The sequence below is a fragment of the Hippocampus bargibanti genome, linkage group LG10 (genome assembly GCF_051943395.1).
Source record: "Hippocampus bargibanti isolate YZ-2025 linkage group LG10, ASM5194339v1, whole genome shotgun sequence".
NCBI lineage: Eukaryota > Metazoa > Chordata > Actinopteri > Syngnathiformes > Syngnathidae > Hippocampus > Hippocampus bargibanti.
In genome coordinates this window covers 20412352-20428523 of record NC_142743.1, presented here as the reverse complement: position 1 = coordinate 20428523, position 16172 = coordinate 20412352, and the positions used below count along the sequence as shown (strand labels likewise).

General features: G+C 40.3%; 1 protein-coding gene across 3 annotated transcripts in view; it reads left to right on the top strand.

Annotated features, from left to right (window-relative positions):
- Positions 1-16172, top strand: part of doc2g (double C2-like domains, gamma) — a 56991-nt gene that overhangs the window by 17587 nt on the left and 23232 nt on the right. For 2 of the 3 annotated variants that reach the window (XR_016116147.1, XM_089005509.1), the window contains exon 2: positions 15718-16105. Coding sequence is in view for 2 of the 3 variants with exons in the window: in XM_089005509.1 (XP_088861635.1) it covers positions 15718-16105 (388 nt within the window). In the remaining variant the exon portion in view is untranslated. Of the gene's footprint in view, positions 1-12950; positions 13183-15717; positions 16106-16172 lie in introns of those variants that run through there. The other variant, XM_089005511.1, reaches the window with a different exon arrangement.

Genomic DNA, 16172 nt, shown 5'->3' with positions numbered 1-16172 from the left:
TATACAATAAGGGTGATTATCCATCTAAATATGTCTGGATTAGAGAAGTAGCTGGCCTGTTCTACACCTTGAGCAATAGTACTGCCGGGGAGTGCCGGGGACATTGTGTCTCGAGAGGTGCTTAAATTCTGCTTCAGAAATGCGAAAGTGTGAAACAGGCACCAAGCTTGAGGCCGTTTTTCACTGCGTGGCAGAGGTGGAGTGCATATGCAAACGTTATTGGTTTTTTTTTTTAAGTCCATGTAAGAATGCTTGGTGTCAAAAAACGCAATGAAATGACATCGGCTAAACCAAGAGAAGGGATTCTAGACGTTTTCTTCCCTTAGCAATTCCAGATTGAATTCTTCATTTATTCTGCCCACTCGTCAAACAAACTACCGTATTTTCCGGTGTATATGGCGCACCAGAGTAGAAGGCGCACCCCCAATTTATGGTGTATTTTCATTCTTTTTCCATATATAAGGCACACCAGACTATAAGGTGCATCTTAAATGAATGAAAAAGTTTTACAAATATGATATATAAATGTTTTCCACATTATAAGGTGCTACAGTAGAGGCTGGGGTTTCACAGTACTTCTTCTACAGGGGAAATGGAGTCAGTGGCTGCTGACAGTAGTCGCAAGACCTGTTGTGGCTCAATATTAGCGTATAAGGCGCAGGGTCATCTTTTGAAGAAAATGAAAGCTTTTGGGTGCTTCTTATACGCCAGAAAAATACAGAAATTTTACTGTGAAGACACCGCAAAGAACATCAAGCCTCATATGCTCAAAGATGAATTTTGATCTAATGATAACTACCGATGGCAGCCCAGTAGTTGGGTGGTTAGCACGTTGACTTCACAGTGTGGAAGTACTGGGTTCAATTCCCGCTATGGCCTTCCTGTGTGGTGTTACCATGTTATCCCCGGTTCGGTGTGGGTTTTCTCCATGCGGTTTCCTCCCACATTTCAAATACATGCATGGCAGCCTGATTGAACACTCTAAATTGTCCCGAGGTGTGAGTGTGAGTGGTTGTTCGTTTCTGTCTGCCCTGTGATTGGCTGGCAACCGGTTCAGGGTTTCTCCCACCTACTGCCCGAACACAGCTGGGATAGGCTCCAGCAACCCTAGTGAGGGTAAAGTAGTTTGGAAAATTAATGAATGATGATTACCTGTAGATACCTTGAATATAAGTGAGACATACGGTTGAGTATTTTTGTCACATTGCGGCCCATGCTTGCCCTTCAGTTCGCTTTAATTTGTTTTTTTTAAACGTAATATTTCCTGAATTTTATGTTTCCCTCAATGTACCGTTCTTCCTCCTCCTGCTTAGCACTTATGCTTTTCCAAGTGAGCCGAGTCTTGCAGTGGGCAACCTCTCAAGAAGCTTCTGCTCTCTGCAATCAAAACTCACTACGTCCAAATCTGCTTACTGCTTCCCCATAAAAAGTAGCGCAAAAACGCTGTCGCATTTCATGCATCAGTCAGCTCCCTTTGGAGTGTCAACTTTTGAATTATTGACTTGGAGGAAAAATCTGCTTTGATATTTGGCATGGATTGGCCACAGGCATTTTAGAGCTGTATGGCACGTCACAGTGTGGACATTAATCATTCTTTCCACGGTTAATGCAATTTGTTTTCTTCCAGCGCTGTGCCATTGAGTCGTTCATGCGGGCTATTATTTGGAGCACCAAACCATCAACCGTGAATACCCAAGATCCCAAATGCAGTAGTACCTCAACTTAGAAACGTCTCTTCATACAAAATTCATACAAAATTTTCAAGATACGAAACGTCCCAACAAGAAATTATTGGCGCTTGTTACGAAAGAAAATTCACGATACAAAAGGTAAAAATACAATATGTTGTAACCTCAGGTTTCCGAAACTTAACATTCTTATAGCTGCTCTGCCATTGGCTATTACCTAGCATTTTCCTGGCATCCCATTGGGTAATAGGAACCTCTACTTAATTGTGTATATACAGTAAAGTCTCGTTATATCGATATTCAACGGAGTCCGAAAAAATATCGATATAACCGGGACTATCGATATATCCGACCCTGTTTGCATGTAATTTTCTTCGTGCGTGCATAGAAATAGTATCGATATAACCGGGACTATCGATATATCCGATATCGATATAACGAGACTTTACTGTAGATAAATAGATAGATAGATGTCTATGCAGAGTCCTCCTCATTCACCGTTCAAGCCATGAGGCGATATATAATTTCAAGTAAATATCAATCACTCAGAAAGTGTCAGGCAATCGCTCACAATGCTGATGATTGCCTTGGACATTTTCGAAGGATTGTTAAATTTTGACAAAAGCTTGTCCAGTTAGGGAAGTTTAAAACAAGATGGGGAAAATGGGATGAATATAAAAAAAACAATCAAATGAATGAATGAATGACACCACAAATCACACAGTCAAGATAGCTCACGAATATAAATCTAAAATAGGGGAAACTTGTCACTATTGATCACCTTATTTTTCCTTTATTGTTATTGTTGTTTTTTATTGTTATTGTATTTTTATTTTTGTTGATGGGTTGTTTTCCTTGTTGAATAATTTGTAGTTACAAAAGGATGTTGTTATACAAATTGGCCACAAGGCATTCTGTATTTAAATATTCAATTTCAAATGGTCTTAAATGTTGTAAAAATGATAAAGATGCAAGTTACAAAAAACGTTGACAAAAGCAAATCATTGGATCAGTTTATTACAAAGTTGCGGTCGAAAAACCACTTCTGAGAGAGAACGACGACTAAAGAAGTCAAAAAATGATCAGAATCAGAATCAGAATCATCTTTATTGCCAAGTATGTAGAACACACAAGGAATTTGTTTCCGGTAGAACACGCTGCACTAGTATCGTTGTCAAAAAAAAAACTGCTAAGTGGCACTATACATGCCATATATATGTGGATGTAATTAAATGTAAAATGACCATTTTTAAAATGTAATGTAATATTATTATTATTTATTCTTTATTTGATTTTTATTTTTCACATTATACACACTCTCATTTATTGCACATTAATATAACTGTAACATTAATTTGTTTTATATTTCAAAACATTTTTATGCTTGAGAAAATATTGATGTCTGCATATTTGGGGGAGGGTTGGAACAGATTAGGGCATTTAGATGGAAAATGTGTTTCTACTTACTTACAAAGTGCCACTTTGGTGATTAAATTGTGTCTTCGTTGCAGCTCATTATATATATGTTGGTGCTAGCTGTCTAGCTAGCTATTAGCTATCTATTGGCTAACTAAAACTTATCTTGTGACTGTAAAGTGACCTTGAGAGTTTTGAAAGGCGCTTAGAAATGACATGTATTATTATTATTATTATCACTGAGAATGTTGTGTACAATTTACTCCAACTATGATTCCACATAGCTTGCACTAAATTGCGTGTTGACTCACAGATTACACTCCCTTTGGGCAACAGGTATCTTGGGATAGTTGAGACCGTGAAATGTTTCATTGCACATGCAATTGGCATAAGTAATTGTATTGAGTATCTGGAATGGTATAACCGTCTGTGTATGAGGCTAATTATTGACAAAGAATTGAAGATGAGAAAAGAGTCTTTTGGAAGGCTCTTTGAGTTAATGATGTGATAACTTATTGGTGACTAATAATGTCATATCAGGAAGTAATTGCCTGTCCTGTTTGTTCATCAAGCACAGCATGACATGGTGCCATGGGGTGATGAACGCGTACTTGCCTGCAATCCCTCCCGACTCAGTGCCTTTTAACATCACCCACTCTGAAACTAGCTTTCCACTTTGGTGACTGCTTGATTGTGAGACATATTTCAGTTTATATTATGAAAGGACATTGGTATTTCATGCCTGGTTTATAGATTTAAATCCTTGACGATTGTTTTGACATCCACCTCCAATCCGGCAGTCTGTTCTCACGCCTGTTGATTTTTCAGGTGTAATTCATGTCGCTGCCTCTTTCTCTCCTTTCGCACACTAATATTTCTTCATGTGTTTTTTTTTTCTGTTTGATTTCATGTTTCTACCTTGCAGTCACCTTTACTCTCCTCATCTGGAGCATTTGGCTCATCCCTGCCCATTCTCTCTCCGTCTTTCCTGCCTCTCCGCTGACTTGCCTCTGGGCCACACTGGGAATATGCTGATGGGGCAAACAGAGTTAAAGATAGATTATTTATCGTTGCAGGCTGAGGAACAGAAAGGGAAACGGAAAAAGAGGTCAAAATAGTGTGCACAATTAATTTACAGACACCCAAAACCAAATCATTGTGCAGGTGTTATTTTTAACCTCTTTAGAGAGCTTCCTTCTTTTAAAAAAAATTCCATGTTGTATATCAACCTTCCGGTTTGTTAAAACTGGGTTTGAAACTCTAATGCAGGGGTGTCAAAGTCATTTTTTGCTGCGGGCCACATTGTAGTTATGGTTTCCTCTCGAGGGCCGTTATGAATTTGGGGAACCCATTAGAATGTTTAAATCCCTTCAAATATTACATATAGAGCACGCAGCAAATTAATGAATAACTCGTTTTCAAATCTGAAGTCAAGAATAATGACTTTTATTGTGGTTGACATCCAAAAATCTGAAATTTTGGCTCAGATTTTAGCAATCATCATGGAATTTAACAAGTTTGATCTGCTTTCGCGGGCCGAAAAAAATGATGTGGCGGGCCGGATTATCTAATGGATATCTCCAACAGGCGAAGATCAAATGTTAGGTTTAAATGGATGATGTGTGGATGGTGAGTTTTTGTTATTCATAAGCCGGTCTCGTTTTGAAATCAATCATTGTTTGATTAATGTGGCAAGATCCTATCGATTTTGAAGTTGACTTACGAGTCAGAAAAAAATGCTCTTTGGATATCAGTCAGTAGTTTGCCATGGAATGAGATACTGTTGGGTAAAAAGAACTGAAAGTGAATGCAAACACATTCATTTGATTGACACAATTTATTGCGATTTGTCAACTGTGAATTGGACTTGACTAAAACATGCACCACAAATCCTACCATAAGGTTGAACCTTCGAATTGAACTCATAAGAGAAACACTGAGGTTTGCAATTGAAAAACACTCATAAAATTGATGATAAATTTGGATCCCATTTGGGATAGAAAGTATACAGCGCAGATGCAGCTATCTTACGCTCAAAACCTTCCACAATCCACTCAGCGTACAATCCTCTTCAGTTTACGTTGCAAAATCTGTGATTGCAAAGTTCTTTGAATAATGTCATTTGAAGAAGATCCCCGAAAAGAACAAGGGGCAAGAAAAATACAATCACATCGATGTACCCTTAAAGGACAACCGCCGTCACTTTTTTGTTTTTTAACTGAAACGTTTTATAGCATCTAAAATACTCAAAGCACGCAGTATGATATTTTTATTCAAATGCAAAACACTAATAAAAATGATTTAAAGTGTCCAAAATCTGCAAAAAATTGAGCTGCGAATTGGGCATTTTCAGAAAGTCCCGCCCCCAGTTCGCGACATCACGCCAAGACGTCTTGCATTGCTGGAGAATCAAAACAATGGCTTCAGATTCAGAGAATATGCTTTCTTGTTACACATCCAGTTATGAATATAATTCAAATAGTTTTGAAGAGGAAAGCATACATGTTTGCAATTGATTAAAGAATTATATGTGCCATTTTGAGGCAACATTGGGGGACAATCTCTCACTCAAAAAAAAAGAGGCACAAAATGGCGACCTCCTGAGGCCACCTCCGTTTCCACAGGCTGATAAATTCCTTATATAGAGCTTGGACACCCTCTTCTGGCGGCTTTTGGGTGCAACACAAGGTTTTCAGTCCAAACAATACAGCCAAGTACATTGACGTGATGGATGGACTGCTGTCTTTTTTTCGGTGTGGGGCGTTCCTTTAGTGACGTCACGTACAGACTCGTCACCAACTCAAAAACAAGACTTCCTGAATATTCAGCGCGAGTCTTAAAACGTAAAATATAGCTATATGCGGTGAAATCTTTGTAAAATACGCTCAGTAGAAGTCATTTGAGGCCATTTTACAAATTATGGACACAACTTGTCCAGAGACGTCGGTTGTCCTTTAAAGAATATCAATGTCACCGAGTCATTTCATTTGAAAGGGGTCGTTTATTTCTTTAACGCTGCTGCCCAGCCTGTCACAAAGCACGAGAAAAGGAAAACCTGTTCAGTGGCATTGAGTTTGAATGTAGATGTCGGACAAAAAAAAAATCATTTTGCACATTGCCTCTGCTTGTCAGAGTTAAGGACGAATCACAGGTGGGGTTAATGGGATCTGTCTGTGTCAGGGGAGTCTTCCTTGGAGCGTGACCATGGGAAGAAAGACGAAGAAAGACTGATAAAATAAGGGAAAAGGGAGTGTGGAAGGTGAGGTGCTCGATTGTCGATGAGGACAATGATGGGAAGATGAGTCGTGGCAGTGTGAGTGGAGATGGTTCCTTTTTTCCAACCCCTCCGTCCCCGTTTTTTTTTTTTTTTTTTTGTGCGCTCATCCAGGGAGCATGCTGGGCTAAATTTGGGTTATGCGACACATGGTGAAAAGAGTAATGCACCTTGACAGACTACAGCTCCTCTGCCAACTTGGCCAATGATGCTGTCTAAAGCTGAGTGATGCATAGCGCAAGCGGCACCTGTGACACCAACTGCCTCCCTTCGGGGGCTTCAACTGCTAGCCACCTGTTAAAAGTGCTCTCACTGAAATTGCGCTGCTGTTTTATCCATTCATTTATTCAATTAGATTCATTCACTGTCATTGAATGAGAAAAATGTTGCCTTGTCTTGCCGTTAAATGAAAACAATATCGGGTTATTTTATCAGAAATCGGACATGGGTACCATGTTATAACCACATAAAGCCTTCATCATACCTTTAACAAACATGACTAGATCAAAATTGTCAATAAGAAACTGGTGATGATTCCGTTCCCTTCGAGCATCCTATGGAAACTGACTTCATGTTTCCATCAAAGTATTCACGTTCTTGTTAATGGGGAGGAACTCAACCAAACTGTGCATCCATCGATCCATTTTGGATTGGATTGGAATAGCCTTTATTAGTCTCGCAGTGGTAAAAAATTTACTTTTTACAAATGCAAAGTTATGGAAGGAAAGGAAAGGAATAAGGAGAAGAACAAAATACAGGTACTGCTGGAAAGGCAGCTTGCGGCGCCATCTTTAAGTCAAAAGAACAAAGAAAACAAAATAACTAAATAATATGGCAGACAACACAAAGACAGATGGGAGGATCAAAGCATCCTTTTCACCAGTGGATCAGGGGTGTCATGGTGAAATGTGCACTCTTGCTACAAGCTAAATGTTGAAAACAAACACAAAGCTGTAGCATCCAATGACGAAAATAAATTGTCTCACATCGCCTTTCCCACATAAATCCGCTTCAATTCCAAGCCGCGGAAATTCCTCATAATCATTGGCGCACTGTGCTGACGCCATCCCAGCTGTCTTTGGGCTATAAGAAAAATACGCTCTGAACTACAATTCTATTTTTATTTAGGTATTTAAAGGACAACCGACGTCACTTTTTTGTTTTTTAACTGACACCAGAGAAACGTTTTATAGCATCTAAAATACCCGAAACACGCAGTATGATATTTTTAGTCAAATGCAAAGCACCAATAAAAATGACTGAAAGTGTCCAAAATCTGCAAAAAACGGAGCTGCGAATTTTTACAAATTATGGACACAACTTGTCCGGGGACGTCGGTTGTCCTTTAATATGAGAAATTTGCACTCCAGAACAGGAAGTTCTGGTTAGTCTATTTACGGACGATTTTACGGCCCAGCATGCCATCAAACAAACAAAAAACAATTACATTGCTGGTCTCGGTCCGGAGAGCAAATGACATTCATTGAAGAGTGCAATATAAACATAAGGAAGATCTTCACGGTTGTAATTTAATAGATACACAAATCAGCATGTACCAGAGGGAATTGGACCCCCTGTGCAATTTGTAAAAGATACCGATAAATGTATTTCGAGGCTAAGTGTAGCGGATGAGTAGGATTTTGATCTTTGTCACGAAATGCGTGCAAATTCCCATCCAGTGCAAATGCAAAAAAATAATAATAATAATACATCCGCATGAGTAGCAGTCTGCAAACTGGGGTTATTTAATCTCTGAGCTAATGGCTTGCAAAGCGGCAGGGGAGGCTGCGGTTGGAGTCTTAATGGAAAACCTTCACTGCATTGTGCCTCGGTAATGGGAGGAGTTTATCTTGCCGTGCAGAGGGACGCCATGAATGCTTCGCCACAAATTGATTGCATCCTCGCCTTCCTACTGTTTCATTCTAGGATTATGTATTATTATCATTTTAAAGTGTGTGTGAGCGCAAACCATTCTCGTTTTGGTCAGATTTTCACTCTATCATTAATGTGGCTTCTTTTTTTATTCATTTTAATAAACCCCTTTCAGTTCATCCTCAAATGCCACTTATTTCTTTCCTGGATCGTATCAAAGATAACACCACAGTGGAGAATATACAGACGAGATCATGCAGATCCAGCTGGGTACACGTCAATATCACGTCTATCTATCTATCTATCTATCTATCTATCTATCTATCTATCTATCTATCTATCTATCTATCTATCTATCTATCTATCTATCTATCTATCTATCTATCTATCTATCTATCTATCTATCTACCTACCTACCCACCCACCCACCCACCCACCCACCCACCCACCCACCCACCCATCCATCCATCCATCCATCCATCCATCCATCCATCCATCCATCCATCCATCCATCCATCCATCCATCCATCCATCCATCCATCTATCTATCTATCTATCTATCTATCTATCTATCTATCTATCTATCTATCTATCTATCTATCTATCTATCTATCTATCTATCTATCTATCTATCTATCTATCTATCTTTGGGCGTAAGTGTTAATGATGAGTCTTTAGAAACATGATGCAGAGTTGTTGTTTTTAGCACAATCACAATGACAATTTGTACTTCTGAATTTAGTTTGTTGACTTCCTAAATGCATTGATTGCATTGCTTTGAATATAGGGCATTCTTTTGACGGCATGGTGAGGTCGAGAATTTCCACCAATGTGAAGGAAATACTTTTTAGTGGTCAGCAGGTCACTTGCGAGCAATTTGCCAGAACAGGAAGTGTTCATCTTTTCATTTTTAGCACAGCAGCAGACGGCAAAGACCCTGAGAGGATTGTGTTATCTATACGTTCCTTTCTAAGCGCTGAGAAATGAAAGATGTCATGGAAGGTCAACATCAGAAATAATTCTCTGTTCATTTTAGAAGAAATAAAGAATCAGTCAGTGGTAAGTTGTTAGAAGTCATTCTTAATCACGCAACCCACTATCATGGGTTCATGAAATATAATGCACATATGCCAATCTTGCATATGTAAAAAAGTAAAATCATGATGAATTAAGAGGGTTTTTTTTTGTGTCTATGTGCATTTTAGATATGATTTGAACAAATGTGCCATCGTTTGCTCTCTGCAAAATGGTGTCAGCCGTTGGCAATAATAGATGACTTTAATTAGCTGTTAGTAGTAAATCGGTGCACGGGATACAAGTAAATTGTGTCTTTATAGACACTGCTACTCAATAAAAAATGTTGGCCCATTTGCGATCTGCATTACATTTTTTTTCATGCAGTGTTAAGAGTACACCTCAGATTTGTTTTTAAATTAATCCGAGTTCTTTTGTATATGGATAGAAATTGGCAATGTCTATGATGTGTCTACAGCAGCGGTCGGGAACCTTTGGCTCGCGAGCCATATATGGCTCTATTGATGATTGCATCTGGCTCGCCGATAAAATTAAATACATATTCTCGCTTTTTCACTGTTTATTTTCTGTTTGGGCTGCAGTTGGCAGAAAACGCAATTTTGCTTGGATGATATTGGCCGTTCATGTTGAAACAGGTAAAACACCCCTTTTAAATAAGCCCGAAAAGTAAAAAAAAATGACGGGTATCGTACACTTCAGGTTGAAAGGATTCACCTTTGTGGAGCGAAAAGGTTCTGATTGTAATTTGCAATGTAAAAATAGCATCGATGAAACAGTCGAATGTCAGTGGCCCATGCTAACGTTAGCATCAATGTACTCTACATCTGCTAGAGACAGCAGAAATCAAGCGTGGAAGCTAATGAGCCAAAATGCAGGCTAGCTAGCAGTAAATTCGCGTATGGATCCGGCAAGTTGACTTTCATTCTGATCGTTTGGCTGGATATTTACTAATGATGCGGAACAGAAAACGATTCACGTTCAAGTTATTTTAAATAATACATTCTGACATTTTCTTGAAAAGTGGCCGCGCGTTTGTGCGTGTTCACGTGCGTGTTTGTGTGCGTGTTTGTGCGCGCATACGTGCGTGTGTGGCTATCACTGAAAAACATTTCTAAATATTTTACTTTTATGGATCTCTTCGTTAAAAAGGTTCCCGACCCCTGGTCTACAGTAAGAACGCTCATCCGTTTGCAGCCGACTGATATGTGATCAATAGTCCAATTTACCCTCGACGTAGGTTGGGGGAGAGGCTCACGACATTATTGATCGAAACGTCGGTGAATCTAAATTGTTTTGAGTAACAGTGTTGATTTCACGTTTGACTTCATTTTAATCCCACTTGAAGCATGAAACAGTAAAGTTGATATTTGCGGTGATAGTCGTCATTCAACCACGCAAACAGTTCATTGATTACACACGGCAATGACGCAACGTCATCTTATTTAGCTGTCTCCTTGAAGTGATTCATTTTTCGTAGACGTTTACATGATATGTATGAAAAGCATCATCTCATTTCTCTAAAATATTGATACATTCTATTGCATTGCTCCTTGACACGAAATAGAAAGATGAGCGTCAACAGACTGAACTATATTTCCATCCATAAACACTTAGCGTGTGACATCGTCTTTTGTGTGTGTCAGTTGATGTCATGCTTTCTGCACCTGCGTGTCACATCACGGATTACAACTCATGCTTCATTTTTTTATGTAAATGAGTAACGTATTTTTGGATGCATAAGGCGCACCCCCAATTCATGTTGTCTTCTTAAACTTTTTCAATATATAAGGCGCACCGGACTATACGACGCACCTTCAATGAATAAAAAAGGTTTTACCAATATAATACTGTATATAAATATAGTATTCCAAATACCAGACACACCACATTATAAGGTGCTACAATAGAAGCTGGGGTTACGCACTACTTTTTCTACGGGGGAAATGGAGTCGGCGGCTGCTTACAGTAGTTGCAAGACCTGTGGTGGCTCAACATTACTTCACATATAAGACGCACCTGCGTATAAGGCGCATGGTCTTCTTTCAAAGAAAATCAAGGTTTTTGGGGGCACCTTACGCACCACAAAATACGGTCACTCAACGTTCGGAAGTAACTCAACTAGATAGAGAGCTAGCTAGTTAGCTGTTAGATAGCTAATAGAGAGCTAGCAAGCCAACTAGACCGCTAATAACTAGCTAATAGATAGCTAATAGATAACCAAGAGATAGAAAATAGATAGCGAGGTAGGTAGCTTGATAGCTAGCTCGATTGTCATAATTTATGATGTAACCGGAACCCTAACCATGAATTGTTTTCAAAGTTTACTCACAATAACAGTCATTATTTAATTTGTCGTGCGCTCTATGATGTAATATGTGGAGGAAACCATAACTACAATGTGAATTCATCTTTGCCTGTCTGCCATGCATCCTTAAAATGTTACGCTTCCATATTGAGAGTTGTGCTCCAGAATGTTATTTTATAGATGTGATCTTACAGGGGGAGAGTGTTGAAAAAAAAAGTCATGCTTACCACAAGAGATGTAACATGAAAAGAGGGGATTGCGTAACCGCGCCGAGGCTTCGACTTTGGGGGTTGTGTGCTTTATTCCAGTCTGAATTTCCATATTTTTTTCAAAGAGTCTCTTAACATATACTCTACGCTTTAAACATCTCGATGGTTCTTTCTCTGACAACCTTAATTTCACAGCACTTCACCCTGGGCCCCACCCCATGTGTTCGAGTGCCTCTTTACTGTCATATATGTCAAACTGAATTTATTCCACATATGAAAGCCACAAATGTCTGATATCAAGAATATGTATTAAAGGCTTTTCATAATTTAGCCGCGGTTGAATTTGGTGCACTTTATTACTCAGGCTGATGCTTCCAGCTACTCAGACAAACACACACACACGTAGACACACAGTTTATTGTGTTCAAGCCAATCAATGTTTTGCATTTAATTTCCGTTCCTGCGGCGGGTGAATATTCCCATCCTTGCCTTTTTGTGTTGTCGTGGGCGTGTCCCTCCAAAACCGCCACATTATTTGTTGAACCGTATATAGAACCGTGCACAGAAGTCTGTGTGCTCGCCTCATCATCTACCTAATCTACTTCTGCCTGTTTGGTCCGACTGTTGGGATTGCACACTAATGCGCTCTCTTTCTCTCTCTCTCTCTCTCTCTCTCTCTCTCTCTCTCTCTCTCTCTCTCTCTCTCTCTCTCTCTCTCTCTCTCTCTCTCTCTCTCATTCTCTCTCTTTCACTCTCTCTCTTTCTCTCTCTCTCTTTCTCTCTCTCTCTGCCCGTCTCTGTCTGTCTCTATCTGTCTCTCTTTCTCTATTTGTCTCACTCTCTCCCCCATTCTCTCCCTCCCTTACTCTCTCTCTTTCACTCTCTCCCTTTCTCTCTCTTTGCCTGTCTGTCTCTCTCTTTCTCTATCCCTGTCTCTCTGTCTCTGTCTCTCTCATTCTCTCTTTCTTACTCTTTCTCTCTCTCTCTCTCTCTCTCTCTCTTTCTGTCTCTCTGTCTCTCTCTTCTCTCTCTCTCTCTCTCTCTCTCTCTCTCTCTCTCTCTCTCTCTCTCTCTCTCTCTCTCTCACACACACACACAACGACTAACACACTCTCTCTCTATCTCTCCCACTGACTGCACAGTGTATGACAGTAGTGTCTGCTCTCGACTGATGAGGATTTTAAGTCAACACGTCACAAATACGGAAAGGGGGTAGTGTTGGGGGGGGGGGGTGCGGAACAGAAGAGGAGAGTAAGCCATGTACAGATAGCCAGAGGGAGAGGGGCGCATATCGACTCAAAGCTGGTCTCCTCAGTGTGAGACAGAAAAGCATGCGTGAGAGCAGTTAAGATGGGGTGCTGGCACAGATGAAGACTGTCCTGGGTATGTATTTGGTGGCTGTCTGTGTCCGTCCGTGCATGTGCCTCTACGTATGTCTGGGGCTCCGGGCGAATGAGTTTGTGAGCACCATGCTTCCAAGTGCTCATTGATGTCATTGTGATAAGCAAGTAGCGATGTACGGCTGTCGGTTACATACATGCAGTGTGAAATCACTGAATGAGTGGAGGTAACGAAATTGGATCATGGGCTCCTCGTGTGGGTTGGGCATTTCAAGTTGTACTTACTGTACATGTGTGTTCGGAATAGTTAAAGTGAGGAGTGTGATGTTTAAAATCCGACGGTACAACAAAGTTGTGGCATTCAGTGGAATCAGTTGAATATGTCTGTCAGACTTCCAACCAGCACTGATTGTTAGCAAAGTAGGAAGAAAAAGTCCTTTAAATGAACTTAATTTGTACATTGGTTGTGTGCAATTGAAATGTGTTCAACTAAAACAGCATTTTATTAGTATGAAGCGAGGGATGAATGGGCACTGTGTTTTTAATTATTAACTATCCATGTAAAAATTAACTGTGTATTTGAAAATGTCACTTTTCATCATTAAAAAATTAAAGATGGAACAATTATTTTGACCGGTATGTCAAAGTCAATACAAAGGTGAGCAATTCAAAAATCTAAACCATTGAATTGTTAAACACAGAATAATAGCACCGTTTGGTGATGAATATTGTTGTTAGAAGTTGTTTGCAATGAGAGTCAATGTTTAAAATACCTGATGGGGAAAAAAATGATAATAGTACACACTGGGATGGATTGCACTTATAGTCGCTGTCTGGCCCTTGGACTGTCAGTGATATTTTCCGCATGTTTAACCCTGGCGCCATGATAACATTTGAGACCACAAGATTTACACGAAACAGTGTGCCTCTTTCTGTGTTAATGAATGTATATGTATTTTTTTTCAAGTGCCGCAGATCTAAACCATATTTAAATTCTAAACATCCTAACTGAATGGTCATTTATGACTGTGAATTGTGATTCTATTTGGACAAAAATTAGTCTTGTAAAGCTTAATAAGCATGCTGAATTTTGAGAAACAGCCCCAAAGATTGTAAATGACAAAAGGATTTAATTTATTGTTGCAGGAAATTGCTCTCATTCCCCCCCCAAAAAAACGGATTTGCACTTCTGGTAATTTGTGACGATTAATATGTCTCCTGATTCCGCCCAGCAAATTTAGTTGAAGGAGATGACACTGATGTGTTTCTTCTGCAATGAGTATAAACACTCAAATGTGTCTTTTTACATGTCTGTATAGCTCTGTGAATAGCAAAGAGAGCATCTTTCCATAAACGAGGGGTGGACAATTAATCTGGCTAAGGAGCCACAGGATGAGCTGTTCTCTTTGCCTATGTTTTTGGCTTTTTTAATGACTTAAAAAAAGCATATTGTCATGTTTTAATCCATTGCTGCGTGCGTAGCCACAGTATGTGGTTCAGATCACGAAAAAGAAATTTCATTCCCAATTAAAAAGACTGAGATTTTTGTTGTTTTCTCTACTTTTTGTATTCTTTGGTTTGGTCCGATTGTGACTTCCTATTTTTGGTAGTTTGGAGCTGCTAGGCTCATTTCAAATGATTCTCCCCAATGTATATTGACCTTTCGGAGGGGAGGGGCTCGCTCTCTCTCACCTTCGCTGCTTTCGGAGAAACATGCTTTTGTGCCGTCCCGAAGATTAAAGAATCTTTTTGTCTCTTACTTTTGATTCTTGCTCGATTTTTCCATCAATAAGTGATCATCCGTCGAAGATAATATGACCTTAACACAATCTGTGATTCTGATATTTGTGGGCCAGCAGAGAAGGCCTTGACAGTCCACCACTGGTCACCCACATCTGTTTTACAAGTGGGAGTTAAACATTTTACCAAGAGCAGTACAGAAAATTGAACAGTCAATGCAGCATTTTATCAAAGAGACGAATGCATGAAGAAATGCTTTAATTGGTGTGACTAAGAAAGTATGAAAGGTTAGACTTGGGTAAATGGAGTCGAGCGTTTGTTAGCAGTTATTATGCTTCATTTAGAGGTAAACATGTTAATGACTCAGACTCTAAGACTCTTAGACTTAGAGTCTAAGTGGAATTATGTAAATATTGCTGGGGGGGGGGGCGAGATGAGGAGAGGAAGGCAAGGGAGAGAAAATGTTGGAGAGTGATGTGACATCACATGCTCAGACATGACAGTGATCCGTCCGAGTATTCATTCAAAGCACAGACTTGGTGGGCCGACCCCAAGTGTGAGTCACACTTGGTGTGGCAAACCCCGTAGCAAGTTCAGTTTTGGCATTTGAGAGATCACAATCGCTAGCAGATGAAAACGGAAACATATTTCCCTCTTTTTCCGCCCCTTCTGGGTGAATTTAAACGCAGCGTGTCGTGTCCTACAAAGTTGGTCACTGTGAAGAGTTGGGAGTTCAGGAGGAAAACGGCGTGTTGTTTTGTTTGTCTCCTCCAGGGCCGAGTGTCTAGTTCCTGTCGACTCACTCGGCTTTTTGTTGTTGTTGTTGTTTTTTTCCCAGTCCCCTTCAGCAGCCCACATGAGCGTCTCCAAACCACCGCCGCCCCCTTCCGCCTCCCACCTCGCCATCCCTCCTTCTTCTACGTCCACACCCTCTTCATCCGCCTCCTCCCCCTCTGCCCCACCACCGCCCTCACCTGTCAAGATTTCTATGCAGGAGCACTTTGCCATCAACGTGTGCCCGGGCCCAATCCTCCCTATCCCGCAGATCTCGGACTTCTTCCCGCGTTTCCACGATTACCCTTGCACGCCGCCACCTCCGCGGGAGAAGAAGATCCTGAAGGAGGAGACTTTCAACGGGGAGATGGGCGGAGGTTTTAAAGATGGCGAGAGGCGGGGGGACAACAGTGGGGACAGAGAGGAAGTCGCTGACTCCGATGATGATGACAGTGAGTTTCTGAAGAGTTTTTCTTGGTGTTTGTTCATTTACATGGAAATGGAAAAGCATTGTAGCAT